General features: G+C 61.9%; 3 protein-coding genes across 3 annotated transcripts; 1 reads left to right on the forward strand and 2 right to left on the reverse strand.

Moving 5' to 3' along the window:
- Nucleotides 1–3,706: 3,706 nt before the first annotated feature.
- PHGDH (phosphoglycerate dehydrogenase) lies at nt 3,707–7,024 on the forward strand (the record flags this gene model as incomplete). Its single annotated transcript, XM_082287013.1, has 12 exons — nt 3,707–3,844; nt 4,086–4,237; nt 4,410–4,475; nt 4,553–4,607; nt 4,686–4,784; nt 4,888–5,020; nt 5,100–5,248; nt 5,454–5,606; nt 5,733–5,865; nt 6,059–6,183; nt 6,367–6,595; nt 6,867–7,024. 12 exons carry the CDS (start codon nt 3,707–3,709, stop codon nt 7,022–7,024), a joined length of 1,590 nt encoding a protein of 529 aa, XP_082143139.1.
- An 845-nt stretch (nt 7,025–7,869) lies between these two features.
- HMGCS2 (3-hydroxy-3-methylglutaryl-CoA synthase 2) lies at nt 7,870–11,062 on the reverse strand (the record flags this gene model as incomplete). The annotated part of the gene is made up of 9 exons (XM_082287088.1): nt 7,870–7,976; nt 8,061–8,186; nt 8,290–8,396; nt 8,915–9,085; nt 9,171–9,339; nt 9,409–9,573; nt 9,865–9,990; nt 10,260–10,699; nt 10,950–11,062. 9 exons carry the CDS (start codon nt 11,060–11,062, stop codon nt 7,870–7,872), a joined length of 1,524 nt encoding a protein of 507 aa, XP_082143214.1.
- A 1,136-nt stretch (nt 11,063–12,198) lies between these two features.
- On the reverse strand, nt 12,199–13,109 carry REG4 (regenerating family member 4; the record flags this gene model as incomplete). The annotated part of the gene is made up of 5 exons (XM_082287014.1): nt 12,199–12,272; nt 12,434–12,539; nt 12,618–12,755; nt 12,837–12,934; nt 13,046–13,109. 5 exons carry the CDS (start codon nt 13,107–13,109, stop codon nt 12,199–12,201), a joined length of 480 nt encoding a protein of 159 aa, XP_082143140.1.
- Nucleotides 13,110–16,078: the final 2,969 nt, after the last annotated feature.

Here is a 16,078-nt window from a genome sequence, read left to right on the forward strand (position 1 = left end):
CCTCTATCCCTCCTCTGACCCCCACCTTTCCTTCCCTGCTCCCTCCCTCTGCTCTCTCCCTGATTCTTCTCTCCATCTGCCCTTAATCTCCCCAGCCCCCCCGCCCAGCCGCCATCCTGTCCCGGCTGACACAGCCAACCCCCGCCCCAATCCCCACTCCATCCAGTCCCTCTGGACTGAGCCCCTATCCTTCCTCACACTTCAGTCCCCCAGAAAAAATCCATGATCCTTTCTTCCAACTTCACAGTCTCCCCAAAAGACACCCAAATAGCCAGGATGCCCCAAGGCACCCTCAACCCTTCATCCTGACACCCCAGTTATGTGCTCAGTCATTGTTGTCATCCCCTTCCTTGGATGCCTCCATCTCAACCTGACAGCCCCAATCCCCTTTGCCACCCCAGAGCCCCACGAGTCCCCGGGTGTTGCTCCAGCCCCACAATACCCTCACTTGCTCTCTAATTGTCCATGACTTCCCAGTCCTCCACTGGGACATTCCTATAGGCCTTGATCCCCATCAACCCCCTTGAACACCCACCATCCCAACCAAAGACCCCCAATCTCCCCCACCACTTTCCTCTTCTTCGCCACTCCCCATCCCAACACCATTAACCCCAGTCTCCTTTGATGCCCCTAATTCCTTTCCCTGCTTGACACCCCAATAGCAGTGCTGCCCCTGACTCCTCCCCCAGCCCCATTCTCCCTGCAGGGACCCTCCTCCCAATTCCCTGTTGCTTGACCCCATTCTCCTCTGTCCTGCACCCCTACAGCCCTTCAACCAGCTGTCCCCATGGTCACCCCACCTGCCACCAAGCAGAGTCTGTCCAGGACCCTTGTGTGGAATGATGATCAAGGAGCCAGGCAAGGGCTAAGGTTTACTCTCCACACCCTCTGTGTTACCTGCGTGGATGGAGAACCGCAGAGTTGGTTGCAAGAAAGGATGAGCTGGCTGAAGGAGGAGGTCCTGTGGTGATGGCATGGTCCTGCTTTGGCTCTGACAAATGGAACAAAGTCATATGACCAGAAATTTGGAGGACACAGTGGCCAAAACGGTCACTTTTGTCTGATTAATGATCATTTAAATATTAAAATATGCATCCTGCATATGCTAATAAGCGTAATACTACATGGTACCACGTATATAGCTCCATACTCTCCACTTAGGTCATACTCTACTAACATAGGAGTAGGGGGAGAAGTTTGGGCTGGATTATAAGGCAGGTATAAATTTTACCTGGTTAGGAGGAAGACCCAAAAGTACCTTGCAGACTATCAATGGGCTACTCTCCTCTCCCTCCTCCCAAGTGGGGACACCTCCATGGTAAGTTTCTGTGTACAATTGTTATTATCATCACGCTGGTTAACACAAAATTATTGTTACTGTTAGAGCTCTATTGCAAGTGGTACATTTATCAACAGCAATTCTGTATCTGTGTTTCTGCTGCTTTGATAAACTGCACTGTTCATGAATCTGTGATTATGAAGGTTCTTACAGAATGTGACTAAACCTCTGGTGTTGAATTAATAAGCTGCACTATTTGTGAAGCTGCACTCGTGGAATTTCCTACTGAACACGACCAGACCTATAGCACCAAAATGGTTATAGTCAGAACATAAGCTCAGCTGTCCCCAGCCCTCTGATCTCTGAGGACCGGCTGGAACACAGGTGGGCTTATTTTCTGCCGAATTTCTTACTCTGAACGCAATACCTGGTACAAATGAGGTCAGCAGAGGGGTGCTGTGCCCCCATAAATCCCCACACTCCATTCCCATTGTGACTCATCAGCCACCACGGCCCGAGTCCTCTGGCACCCATCCCGCTGGCCCTGCCAGCTTTGGGTCCCCTCCAGCCTTTAGGTCCCCTCCATCTGGTTCCCTTGGGGGACAAGGAGTGGGGGGACATGCCTGCTGGCACAGCCACCCGCCAGCACTCCCAGTGTCCCAGCAGGCCCCCGGCGGGAGCCGGGGTGCCGTGCGGCTGTGCGTCTGGCCACAATCCCCAGGAGAGGGCACCAGCTGGCCGGGAAAAGCGATGCCACAGCGCTGCCACAGGCAGCGATGGCTTGGCCACGCGTGTCCTCCGCACAAGCACACCACAGGCGTGGGAGAGGAGCCACGGAGGCGCTGGGCAAGCCCGGGCGGGGCCGGCACGGGGAGCAGGGCGCCGGGATGGCAGGTCCTGATGGGTCCTCCGGGCACCTTGAGCAAGGTCCTAATGGCTAAAACAGAGGCCAGGGCCGGCGCCCGGCTGTGCCGAGGGCTCCGGGACAGCGAGCCGCGGGACAGCGAGCCACGTTCCAGCCACAGCGGGTCCCGCTGGGTGCCCCCAGCCCACGCCACGCGTGAGGCTGTGGAGAGGGAGCCCTGTCGCGGTCCCCGGGTCACAGTTCTCTGCCGAGGGGCCGTTTCGGGACCGCTGCAGATGTCACCAGCCGCTGCCCTTGACCGCATCTCTCACCCCGTGCTGGCCGCCCTGGACTTTCCCCGCTCTGGCGTCACGGTTGTTCCCTGGCCGTGGCTGCCGTGTAGCACCGGCTGTAGGTGGTGCCAGGCTGTACACAGCTCCAGGGTGAGCTAGTGCTGGGCTCTCCCACCTCAGCGGCGCTGCCTGTGGCGAGGACAGTCATCCCGTTCTGTCCGCTGGGACAGGCCCATCACTTGGACTCTGCTTGGTTTAACAGCCTCCAGGACCACCCAGGTCTCACACAGGGCAGTTTGGCTCAGACCTGCTGCTTGGGGCAGAACCTGGGGAAAGGCCCAATCCCATTAGGACCCTGCCTGGGAGCACTGGGTGCACTCCCAGTGCATGGAAAGTGGTGGAATGAAGTGCCAGACCCTGCTCCCCCTGGGCAGGATCTGGGGTGTGTCTGGTCCAGGTGCCCTGTGAAGGTTTGGCCGCATCCACAGGCCGGGCTGTGCCCCCTCACCATCGTGTCTCAGGGCCAGCACTTCCCATGGCGAGGTCACTGGACGCAGCCACGTGGCTCTTGCCCCATGGAGGGCGTTTGCTGGGTGGCTCCCATGCACCCCACATCATTGGGAGCCAGTGGCCAGGCCTGGCCTCGTGTCCCAGGCCCCTTATCAGGGGCATTACTCAACAGCGGGCAAAAAGTCGGGGGTGGGCAGGGGCCATGGCTCTGCCTCACTTCTGAGCTGTGGGGTCTGGGGAACCCCCATTCCTGGGCGAGCTGGGGACGGCATAGCTGGGCTCGCCATGGGCTGGGGTCGGGTTGCTTCCTGCCAGCGGCACCCCGAGCTTTGTGGCTGCCACTGCCGTCCCCCTCCTGCCTTGCTGAGCTGTGGTATGCGGGACGGGGAAACTGAGGCACGGACGCGGTGCGCAGGGTCGGGATACGCTCCCCCCGGTTTCGTGGCTCCCCGACCAACGGGGTCCTGGCGGGGCACCCCCTTCCTTTTCTCTGGGGCTGCTGAGGGCCCTGGCCCAGCCCCGGCCCCGCAACCCCCGCCTCCTCCCTCCCTCCTCCCGGGGGCGGGGGGATGAGGGGGGGACCGGGCGGGCTGGGGCGGGGAGGGGAAGGGAAGGAGGTGGGATCATGGGGACGGGACCCAATGAGCCCGAAAAACGTGCACCGCTCGCAGCTCTTTTAGCGCGGCGGAGGGGCAGCAGCAGCCTCTCGGCGGCGTGCGGAGAGAGCCGGCACCCCCGTCCCGTGCCGTCCATCCCCGTCCCGTCGGGCCCGCTCCCGCCATGGCACTGGGCAAGCTGCAGAAAGTGCTGATCAGCGACAGCCTGGACCCCTGCTGCCGGGAGATCCTGCAGGCCGGCGGGCTCCGGGTGCAGGAGAAGCCCGGCCTGAGCAAGGAGGAGCTGCTGCGGGAGATCCGGGTGAGGCAGGGCTGCACCCACGCGTGGGTGGGTGCGTGGGTGGGTAGGCACAGCTGCAGGCCGGCGGTCCCAGGTGGCAGCGGACCCTCTCGGCCGGTCCCCGCCTCCTGTCTGATGCAAGAGCCCGGCCGGTTTCGCACGGCAGATCCCGGACCCCGGCAGTGGCTGTCCCCATCCCGTGACCCACCCGGGACCACCGGCCCCGGCCCTGGTCCCACTCGTTGTGTCTGTCACCCCTTAGGACTGCGATGGGCTCATCGTCCGCTCGGCCACCAAAGTCACGGCCGAGGTGCTGGAGGCGGCAGAGAGGCTGAAGGTGGTGGGCAGAGCTGGCACTGGTGTGGATAATGTGGACGTAGAGGCAGCCACCAGGAAGGGCGTCCTGGTCATGAAGTAAGAGCAGAAGTGTAGGGACGTCCGTGTCTGTGATCCTGGGGAGGCAGGGGAGGCTTCAATAGGGCGCCCTCCTCACCCATGGCACCTCGGGCACCACCCTGTGTATCTCCATCCTCACGGGGCACAGACCCCTGTCAGACGCACCACTGACACCACTCTCTATCCCCAGCACACCCACTGGGAACAGCCTCAGCGCCGCCGAGCTCACCTGTGGGATGATCCTGTGCCTGGCCAGGTGAGCACAAGGCAGGATGTGGACAGAGGTGTGCCCTACAGCCCCCTGCCCCACACTGACCCCAGCCTCCTTTTTAGGCAGATCCCACAGGCAGCTGCCTCCATGAAGGAGGGCAAGTGGGACCGTAAGAAGGTAGGAGGCAGGTGAAGCACCTCTGAGTGGTGGGTGCCCATGTGGGGTGTGCTCACTCACTCTCCCTGTGCTCCCCAGTACATGGGCATGGAGCTGAATGGGAAGACGCTGGCCGTGCTGGGGCTGGGACGCATCGGCAGGGAGGTGGCCACCCGCATGCAGGCGTTTGGCATGAAGGTAAGGAGATAGGGCAGGGAGGAGTGATGGGGAGCATGGACCTCTCTGACCTGGCCAGAACCACCATGCCAGGCTGTAAGACCAAGTGCCCGCTCTGCCTCAGACCATAGGCTACGACCCCATTATCACCCCTGATGTCTCAGCCACCTTTGGTGTGGAGCAGCTGCCTCTGGAGCAGATCTGGCCCCGCTGTGACTTCATCACGGTGCACACGCCATTGCTGCCCTCCACCACAGGTATGGAGTGGGCACAATCACAGGGAGGTTTGGGGAGAGCTGGGGCAGCCCCCAGCTGCTCACAGCCCTCCTTCTGCAGGGCTCCTGAATGACAGCACCTTTGCCAAGTGCCGCCGTGGCGTGCAGGTGGTCAACTGTGCCCGCGGTGGCATCGTGGATGAGGGCGCGCTGCTGCGGGCGCTGCAGTCAGGGCAGTGCGGCGGGGCTGCCCTCGATGTCTTCACACAGGTGAGTGGGGCTGTTGGGACCCCCTCAGCATCACCTTAGTTTTGCCCAAACCAGGGCAGGGCAGCCTGGCAAACCCTGTGGGATTGGGATCAGCAACAGCCCTTCTCAGCTTCTCTCCTTGCAAAGGAGGTAGGGTAAATCCCCCCTGCTCTGAGCTCCCAGGTGGATGCTGGGAGCTGATGGCAGGATGGAATTGTGTCTGCAGGAGCCCCCAAAGGACCGTGACCTGGTGAACCACCCCAACGTCATCTCCTGCCCACACCTGGGTGCCAGCACTTGGGAGGCACAGAGCCGCTGTGGCAAGGAAATCGCCATGCAGATCGTGGACATGGCCACGGGGAAGGGGCTGACTGGTGTAGTGAGTCCCCCTGCAGCACCTGACCTCTGGGCCTCAGTCCCCCCCGCTGTAACCCATGGGTGCATTGCGACCCAATGCTCCATGTGTGATCCCTGGCAGGCTCTCACTGCTCACTCTCTCCCACAGGTTAATGGGCAGGCTCTCAGCAAGGCTTTTGCACCCCAGACCAAGCCCTGGATTGCCCTGGCCAGGGCCCTGGGCACAGTGCTGCGCACAGCGGGCAAGCAAGTGCAGGGTAGCGTGCAGGTCTGCACCCTAGGTGAGCCTGGGTGTGGGGACCCCCATGGGCAGGCAGGAGAACAGATGGACAGAAAGGTGGTTGATGGTGGGATTGGAGCCCAGGGGTGTGCAGGGATGGATGAGAGGATGGATTGGGTGGGAGGAAGGACCAGCTCCAGGCGGGCCTGACCTTTCTGCTGCTGGCTCATCCATGCCTCCTCCCTGCACCCCAGGGACACCCCTGAAAGAGGCTGGGAGCTACCTGACGCCTGCTGTGGCCGCGGGCATGCTGGCTGGAGGGACACAGGAGGTGACCCTGGTGAATGCCACACTGCTGGCCCAGGAGGCTGGGCTGAAGGTGCGTGGACACCCGGGCTCCGGTGCACCTTCCCCACCAAGCAGCATGAGCCTGGGGCACCCTACGGGGCTGCTAATGCAGCACTCAGGCTGGATGTTCCCTGGGGTGCCTCCAAGGACATTCCTTCCCCATCCCCAGCCTCACACAGGACCTGGGCACTGAGTGGCCGCATCTCTCTGGCAGGTCACAACCACCCACAGTGATGTGGCCCCTGAGCCCGACAGCAGCACTGGTCTGGTGCAAGTGTCCCTGCAGGGCACCCCACACCAGGTGACGGGGACGGTGCAGGGCAGCACCCCGGTCCTGCGGCAGATCAATGGGGCCACCTTCAAGCAGCCAGCCCCGCTGTCCAGCCCTCTCCTCCTCTACAGAGCCAAAGCCTCTGATCCCAGTGCTCTGGCCACACTGACCGGTGAGTCCCTGTGGCAGCTCTGAGCTGTAGGGACAGCCTGGGGAACCCCCGTGTCCAATCTAGAGCTGAGCCCCTGCTGCAGCAGATGTTGCCTGGAGAGATGGGGAGTTTGGGCAGGGGGTTGTGTGATATGGAGCAAAGGACTTGGGGTGGGGGAAGAAATGGCATCATGGGCCTCTGAGGGTGTTGGGGTGAGCAGAAGCTCAGCTCCCTTCTGGGTGTTGGGGCAGTGGGGCAGCCTGTGGTCCCTAATTCCTGTCCTCCTCTCCAGGGCTGCTGAGCAAGGCAGGGGCCCAGCTCCTGTCCTACCACAGCTCCAGCTCAGTGGCAGGGGAGCAGTGGAGCATCGTGGGGCTCTCAGCCCCCCTGTCCAACCTCAGCGAGCTGAAGCCATGTGTCACAGAAGTCTTCCAGCTCCACCTGCTGTAGACCCCGACTGCTGACAAGGACTCTCCCCATGGCCGCAGCATCTGGACCCTCCCCCAGCTGGGGAAGCATTGCACGTGGCCATCCCTGACACCCACACTGGGTTTGGGGTGGCCCCACATTCAATAAAGGGTCTAGAAGGAGAGAGCATGTGGTGCCTTGTCTGTGCGGTCCTTTGTCCTCAACCCCAAACCCCCTCCCTCCTGCCCCTGCTGCTTCCTGACCCTGCTGCTGTTTGCTGAAGGGTGCAAAGGTCTCTGTGGCTGCCAAGGTCCTGTCTGGCCACCCGTGCTGGGACATGGCCCAGAGAGCAGCACTGCAAGGGGGATGAGCCCTCCCATGAGTATCTGCGTCACCTGTGCCCTCCTGCCCACAAATTTTGCCATGAGGGTGTTTCAATTTAATGACATCATGGGGAAAATGCCATCTTGCCCCCCCAAACTGGAGACTGGGAGGTTGGGGTTTACTTGGCTCCCCCAAAATGTCAGGGCATACTCCCATGTCTAACAGGGTAGGTGACCATGAAATAAAACCTGTAAGTGGCTGCGATCCAGACGATTGTTAAGATGGAGGGACCTGGGGCAGGAGGAGACCACTCAAGACCAGGAGCCAGAGCTGGGCTGCTGCCTCCTCCCATCCACACCTTTATTCCCCTGCACTGCCCAGGTGTTTGCAGAAGATGCCACCCTCTCCAACAGCTCTGGGGCCTGAGTGACTGCTGGCCATTCCCCAGCCATCTAAAGTGAAGTTTCCCACAGAGGCCAGCCCTGGATGCAGGGATGAACAGGGATGACAAGGGGAAAGAGATCATCCCCCTCCGCAGGGCTCACCACTCTGGTGATCCCACTCTAGATGGGCTTCCTGGCATATTCGCGGCGGTACTTGGAATCCACCCGTGTCAGGTACCAGGTTCCAGGGAAGAGATCCGCCTGGGAGCCGTGGGGAGCGTGGTCAGCTGCAGGGTCAGAGAGGCCAGTGATGCTCAGGGGTGTTGTGGGGTCCCAGCAGGGCAGGGTCACATCCCCCCAACCCCACTCACCCAAGTGATGGGTTTCCTCCCGTTTTTTCATGATCTCTGCGAAGTCCTGTGGGGCCACGCGCTTGCGGGCATCCAGGCGAGCAGGCAGGTCAGCCAGGCTGGAGACCAGCTTGTCCAGGGGTGAGCCTGGCAATGGGCACCCCGCATGTGAGATGGCACCGCTGGCAGCCCTGGCTCCACAGCCCCATGCTGCCCTCCCTTCCCAGTCCCTCACTCCCCTGGGGCTCACCCGGGGCTGCATCCTGCGAGACACGGAAGGAGAACATGCTGGCCGCCAGTCCTGAGCCGTAGGAGAAGGCACCGATCCGGGAGCCAGCCAGGTCCCGTGCTGAGCACCTGCAGCGAGAGGTTAGGGAGTTAGAAGAGATTTGGGGTGATAGGGATACAGGGATGTAGGGGTAGTGTAGGGGGCTGCCTCCTTTGCAGGCAGGCTGATCCTTGGGCCTCAGGGACAGATTTCAAAGGGAATGTGGCCCTGGAGTGTGGTGGTGCCAGGGAGCCCCAGGACGAGGCTTTTGTTCCCCTCAGAGCCTGTCTGTTCCCATGGCTCCTTTCCCATGGGGTCACTCATTCTACTGGGCATGACAACAGGGGTTTTCATCCTCCTGGTGGTGACAGAAGAGCTTTATACACTGGCCCAGCTCCAGCAAGTTGGGAAGAAAAGACTGGCAGGGAGATGGCATGGAGCAGGATGCATCCATGCTGGGGGTTGTGTGCAATGAAAGCATCAGGTCCCTGTTGAGGCAGGGGAGATGAGTGCTGGGAGATGAGTTCTGGCCCTCTATCCAGCCAGGGAGTGCCCTCCCCAAAATGACCTCCTCCCTCTCCCCATGCCAGCATTTTGGGGGACTCACTGGGACAGGAGGGAGGCCAGGCAGCCATACATGGATGGTGTGTACATGTTGCCGTTGCGGGAAGAGAGGAGCAGGGAGGGCTTGGTCTTCTGGTTGAAGATGTCCTGGCTGGCTGCCTGGAATGCCTTCTCCACCTCCTTGCTGCTGTAGGTGTCCTCCAGCTTCACACCGCTACCCAGAGAGAGACCAGCTCAAACCCCAGACCAGCACATCCCTGGCTGGGCTGAGGGATGGGGGACATGGCACAGGGACCCACCGGAAGGACTGCAGTCCCTTGTAGAGGCCGGAAGCTGTGTCGGGGTTGGGGGAGGCCAAGAAGTCGTTCAGCAGCAGCCGCCCCACAGACTTCTGCACCAGCTTGCAGAAGGGCGAGTGGAAGATGATGTACTTGAAGTCATCGAGGGTGAAGGGCCTCTGGATGCCATCTGGGAGGCAACATGGGGCCATCAGTATCCGGGGGCTGCGATGGGCACCTCGGGGCTGCTGCCACTTACCCTGCTTCCACTGGGTCTCTGCCTTCCGTCGGTACACGCCGTAGCAGCGGTCCAGCGCCCGCAGGTAGCACTGGATGGAGAGCTGCCCATCCACCACCGGGTACTCAGAGGACAGATTCGGCTTGTAGAAGTCGTAGGCGTGCTCCATGTGGGTTCCGCGCAGGCCTGGAGGCACGGGAAGAGCCAGCTGTCAGAGAGCATCGGGACGTCCCAGCCCAGTGGCAAACACCCAGGGGTGGTGTCTGCCATGCCACCCCTGGAATCCAGCAGCCTCCCTGAGTCACTCCATGGTGCCCACAGGGATGTGGCTAGCCAGCACCCTGGAGTACCCAGCAGGGTCTAGCAGAGCCAGCACTTCTGGAGCTGAACAGCTCTGCCTGGGGCTGGGACGTGGATGTATGGCCCCCAGGGACAGCACCCACCAGCTTGCCATCCCCAGGGTACCATGACACCAACCTCTCTCCAGCACCAGTGGGGCATTGGGTCCCACCAGCATGGCAATGGCTCCGGCACCTCCCGTGGGCCGTGCGTTCCCCGTGGCGTAGACAGCAATGTCCCCACACACCACCACAGCATAGCGACCTGAGGGAGGACAGAGGGACCGGCAGGGCCATCAGTGGGTGGAAGCCTCCATCCCATGGCCCTCGTGGAGATGGTGTGTTCCCACCTCCACGCTGCCAGGTGTCACACCAAGACAGGAAAGCAACGGGTGATGGAGAGCCTGAAGGGTGCAGTGACTCCCTTTGAAGTGGGAGTAACTCTGGGTTTCAGGCCACCTCCTGCCTCCTTCCCCTGTCCCATGGCACCAATCCAGCATCCAGCCCCACGGCATGGTCCCTGCCTGCACTCACCATCCCAGGCACTGGACTCCACCCAGGAGGCCGCGTTGAAGAGCGACGCCGTTCCCCCATAGCAGGCATTGGTGGTGTCGATGCCCTCCACGTCAGTGTTGCCAGAGTCATGAAAAAGTTGCATGAGGACGGTCTTGACAGCCTTGGACTTGTCGATGACGGTTTCGGTGCCCACCTCCAGGCGGCCGATGGCATCCCAGGAGAGGCGCCCGCGCTCCACCAGCCGCTGCACCACCGTCAGGCACAGGGAGTTGATGTCCTCGTGGGCAGCACAGAAGCCCATCTGCTTCTGGCCCAGGCCCCGTGTGTACTTGCCGGCCTCCACTCCATCAAACCGCTCCAGCTCCTCCTGATCCACGTACTGGGCAGGGAAGTACACCTCCAAGGCCAGGATGCCCACGTCCTTGGGCCAGGCACCTGTCCCAGCGGCACTGGAGAGGCTGTGGGACAGAGGGAGTGGCAACAATCCCATGGCAGTCTTGGGGACAGAGGGTGGCCCTGGGGAGATGCCACCAGCGAGCAGCCCAGGCTGGGAGCACCCCAAATCCCCGCTAGTTCCCTGTGCCTGGCAGTGCTGTGGGGAGGAGGGAGAGGCTCTGCTTCCTCAGCCAGGTGTAAGAGCTCAGCCAGCTCCCCACCCCTACCCTGGTTATGTCTCCAGCCCCCCCGGGGATCCATGTGGATGCTCACCATGCCCTCTGCCAAGCCGTGGGATGCTGGGCGCCCCGGGGTGCCGGCTCTGGCCCCGGCGGTGCCCGCCTCGCCCCCCAGCAGCGTGCGGCACGCCCGACCAAGCGCAACATCTTCGCCCTGGCCACTGCACGGACGAAAGGACGGCCGACCGGACAGATGGACAGCGGGATGAGCCTTGCGTAGTGCTTTTATAAACTGCGTGGGCAGCTCGGCACAGCCCTCTCGGCCTTTATCAGCCTGCCGGACCCTGGCGCTCAAAGGTCACCGAGCGCCAGCCAACACGACAGGGGCAGTGGAGCTTCGGAGGGGGGAGCTTGCGAGATGTCTCCGTCTTGTGCCCCAAAGCCTGGGGACACGGAGCTGGAGCAGCAGACGGGCCGTCCCGCAGCCCCGGCTGCCCTGGGGCAGTGGCAGCTCCGGTGCCAGGCTCACCGGCACAGCCGTGGTCACCGCGCAGTGAGCACGGCGCTGTGTGGCCTCCCCGGCTGCCCCCGCGGTCCTGGGGAGGGAGCAGAGGGCGGCCAGGCTTTGGTGCCGGCACCATCCGTTCTGCCCGGGACGCAGGCCACGTCTGACACGTGCCGCAGCTCTGGCGGGGTAAAACCCCATGAGCTCGGTGGGGGCAGAGCCGTCTTCAAAGCCGCAGAGCAAACAGCCACGTGATGCCTGTGGCAACATAACAGTGACACAAAGGAGACCTTTGGTCCCAGTGCTGCTGTCAGCATGGCCGTGGAGCAGTGTTGCAGCCCCCAGATCCCTGTGGAGCTGTCTGCACATGGGAGACCACCAGTCCCCATGCCTGCAGACCCGTCACAGCTCCCATCCCCACCCACATCTGTGCTCCAGATCTCCATGGACCATCCCCATCCTGGAGACACTCCTGTCCCCCCACATGCTCCCCAGGGACACCTGCTGTATTTGGCACCCGAGAGCTGGTATGAGCAAACACGAGTGCTCAGCCAGGAGAGCCACTGGCCCCGCAGCTCCTGGGGACTCATCCCCAAACATCTCTGCCAGCACCGGCAGCGCTGAAGCCCCTGGAAGCTGGGAAGCTCGGGGAGCCGTGGCAGAGCCTGTCTCTCTCTCTCGCGGACTAGCCCAGGGCTTTGCACCAGCACCAAGCTCACACAGCACTTGCATGCTTCTTTTTTTATAGATGTATTTATAGGAATTGTGGGGACAGAGACAAAGGTGGCACGGGAGGAACATCGCCGGCGCGGGGTCCTCCACGGGCCAGGGGCAGTGCTCAGTGAAAGGGGTAGAACTTGCAGACGTAGTGATGCTTCCGGGAGCAGTCGGTACTGGACCACGTAGAGAAGCCTGCAGGAGAGACAGGCGGGGTTGGCGGGGGCCACGGCAGGACGGGCACCAGCTGCGCCCACCGCAGCCCTCCAAGGGGATGGGACCTGGAGGAGGAGGGAGGCGGGGGAATGCCGGCCGAGCCCAGGCACTGGAGGTGGATGCACAGACCGGGCACTCACCGCTCTGGTGGGTCAGCACAGCGCATCTCCCCCCTCGGGCACCGTTCCCAGGCATCCCAGTGGCGACACTGTAGTTATTCCCACTTGTCCACTGCCAGGCCTGGCTCTGTGCAGGGACAGTGGGGTTCAGAGGCATGGCCCTTCTGTCCCCAGCCCCCCATCACCCCTGCCGCCCACACCACACCTCTTTACTCTTTTGGAGTCCAATCCATACGGGCTGCGCGCGCTGGTAGTAGGAGATGGCTCTCGCCAGGATGAGTCCCTCGTAGGCGTCCTCCACCCAGGCCAGGTGGGCGCCTTTCTTGACGTCCTGGCACTGCCTCTGCGGGGAGAGCTGTCAGTGCCAGGGCTCCTCAGGGAGATGGGGAGGTCCCTGTCCACCTGTGTACCCCGGTGGGCTTACCTCAGCCTCGTCCCAGGTCCGGGGCTCAGAGAAGTACTTAAAGCAGCTTAGCCCGTAGTAGGACCAGCCGTCGGGGCAGTAGTTTATGTACCTGCCATCTGTTTGGGGAGAGCAGGGATGAGGGACAGCCGGCATCGCAGCCAGGAGAGGAGCGTGGCTCCCTCCTGGCCCCACTACAGAAGCAGCTGCCCCCGAGCCGTGGCACTCACCGACTCCGTGCAGGAGCCCCACGCAGCCCAGCAGCAGGAGGGCGAGTCTGGCCGCTGCCGCCATCCTCCTTGCTCCCTGTAAAGGCTCGGGAGGGTCACACAAGGTCCTTTGGGGACAGGGGATGCCACCTGTGCCCAGAGAGTGCAAACCTGCCCCGCTGTGGGCTGAGCCTGGCCCCTCTGAGCTGCCTGCAGGAGATTACAGGCTGTGCCTCCCTCTCCGCTCCCCGGCACAGGTCACTGCCCCATGCCCGCACCCCACGGCCCAGGCATGGCTTGGAGTTCCCAGCCCACGCTGGCAGCAGATTGTCCTGGTCCCATCAGTCCCAGATTCGGCAGAAGGCATCTGGGAGAGCCAAGCTGCTCTGTGGGGACAAGGGGAGAGTGCTGTCGCGGACACGGGTCGGGGGACCCCATCCCTGCCGTGGTGCAGCAGCGGCAAGGGCACAAGCGGAGCCGGGGCCGGTGGGGCTGCAGGGACTGCGTGCACGGCGGCGTTTTCACGCCCTGAGCTCGTAGCGCTGCCCAGGCTGGGGAGGCAAATCGGCCGCATCAGCGCAGTTCCCCTTTATCTGGGCTAATCCCTGGGCACTGGGGCCGGTTTGCAGACTCAGCTCGTCTTCCCCTCAAAGAAGCAGCGACAAAAGTCAACGCAGGGCTGAAAAATGCATCATCACAGCCTGCCCCATCCAGCGAGGGCAGAGCTCAGCTCCCCCGGCAGCTACCAGGGAGAGGGACCAGCTCCTGTTCACCCGCCAGCCAGCTCTGAGCAGCCCGAGGCCCCAGCTGCCTCTTCCTCACCTGTTATCCGGAGATGGTGAGGAATAGCGGCTTGTCGCGGGTCACCGGGAGAGGAGAGGAGCTGCCCTTTATAGCCTGGTACTCATCAGCACCTGTGTTTGCCCAACTCAGGTGATTCTCACCATAAAAATCTTACTGCTGACCCCCCTCCATCCCCCCCACTTTGCTGGAAAATCGCCCAGCTCTCCACTCTGTTTGTATTTAACGTATCTCCAGAAACAGACAGGAAGAACCTGTCCTAGTTGGTCAATAAACCCCCTGCAATTATCATTAATTGCTCCCGCGATACAGATATAATCTTCCAGCCCAGAGCAGCCTGGCATCTGGCAGGGATGCCCGCTGGGCCATCCCTGGATTGCCCGGGGGCTGGCGAGGATGAGCCCCGGGGCTGATCCCCCGATCCCGGCCAAAGCATCCCTGCGGCCAGTGGCCGGGCCGTGGGTCCGACCCCCTGGCACTGCCCCTGTCCCCAACCAAGGGATGGCACCCGGCCGGGCCCCGCGCCCTGCCCGGCTCTGCCATGCGTCACTCACACACCGCCCTTGTTTGAACTGCCGGGGGATGTTTGCGAGCAGGATGCGGGACGCCGGGATGTGGGAACAGCCTGCAGCCGGGGGCTGGCGTTGCCATCAGAGCGGGGAGGGTGCCCAGCCCTCAGGCCCGGCGGTGACGCAGGGCTTCGTCACTTCGTGTCCCTCCTGGAGGAAGGGGCAAGTCCCGCAGCAGCAGCCCCCCACTGCCCCTGCCCCAGGCGGGTCCCTGCAGCCCCGGCCCGGGGAGGCTGCTGCCGGCATGGAGCCACAGAGATGAGCCCCTGGCCCCAGCAGCTGGAGACCTTCGGCAAGGTCTGGCACAGCCTTCTCTGCCATGGTCCTTGCTTCTTGCCCCGGGGTGTCCTCTGCACCTCTGGGAGGCAGCTGGAGTTCTCCACGTTCCTGCTGCCACCACGCTGCTCTGGAGAGTCACTTCGCTGGCTCCTGATGGACCAAAGCGGCTTTGAAAGATCATCCTGCCGCCTGCCCCGTGGCTCCCGCAAAGCTGCCAGCTCCTGCCGCTGCCAGCTCCAGCCAATGGCTGGCTCTCCTTCCCCCCAAAACCCTTGGTGCAGGCCAGTGGGGAGGAGAGGAGCTGCCCTTTAGAGCCTGGTGCTCACCAGCACTAGTGTGACCCAGGAGGCAGCAACCTACAGAAGATCCAGAGCCAGGGCTGAGCCCTGCTTCTCCCCACATGGAGAGCTTGCTGTCAGGCTCAAGCCATGTACACCCCACGGATCTCCCATGGGATCTCCTCTGTGGCAGCGTTTGCTCAAACATGTGAACGCTGCTACACCCACAGGGAGCAGCTCCATGCCGGCATGCAGAGGCAGGTCTGGCTTCTGCCCCGGGGACGGAGGAGGATCAGACCCCTGTCCTTCACCCACACAGTGGGATAGAGCTGCTGCTGCTTGCTAGGCACTCTCTGGGATCCAAGGGGTAAAACCTTCTCATGTCGAACCGCAGCTGCTGTCTGCTATCACTTCTGAAAGAAACAACACCTGCCACACATCACCTGCCCTGATCAATAGGGGAACCCTGCAAACAGCAACTCCCCAGAAAACAGGACTCCACCCCTGATTTATGAAAAACTGTGAAAAAGTTCCCCAAAAGAGCCTGAGGCTCCTCCACTGCTCCTCAGTTAGATAAGGGATGCCGCAGCTCCCTGCCTGGATGGTTCCATTTGGATGCAACACAACAAGTTCCCACAAGCCCCTGGCCATCCCAGGCTGGGGAAGAGGCACGAGCAGTCCCGAGCAGACACAGCTTCAAGTCTCAGCCTGAGCACCGGTAAACTCAATGCAGCTGTGCCAGGGGCTTGGCAGAACTTGCTAAACTTTGGCACAGATGTGCAAGCTGTGGGAGAACATGGATGAATGCCTCCCGGAGGTTTGGACTCACCCAGCTGGCTCTACCAGGAGATAAAGGAGCTGCACTGTTTGAATATTAAACCCTTAAAATACCCCCAGCAGCTTTAGCCCAGCTTGGCATCGTAATTCAATTACTGGCTCCATCCAAATCCATAGTGAGAGCTGGAAAACAGCCATGTGAGCACCAATGGAGCCCAAGGCTCCAGTGGCACCTCCGTGCTCCCAATAGAGCATGGCAGCTACTGACAGTTTGTTTCCTGACTGCTCAAGTCAAACTCGTCAAGCTTGAGGCCAGTACAGAGGAGTGGTGATTCCCTATTTCAGAGGTT

The sequence above is a fragment of the Coloeus monedula genome, assembly GCF_965178545.1.
Source record: "Coloeus monedula genome assembly, chromosome: 9".
Taxonomy (NCBI): domain Eukaryota; kingdom Metazoa; phylum Chordata; class Aves; order Passeriformes; family Corvidae; genus Coloeus; species Coloeus monedula.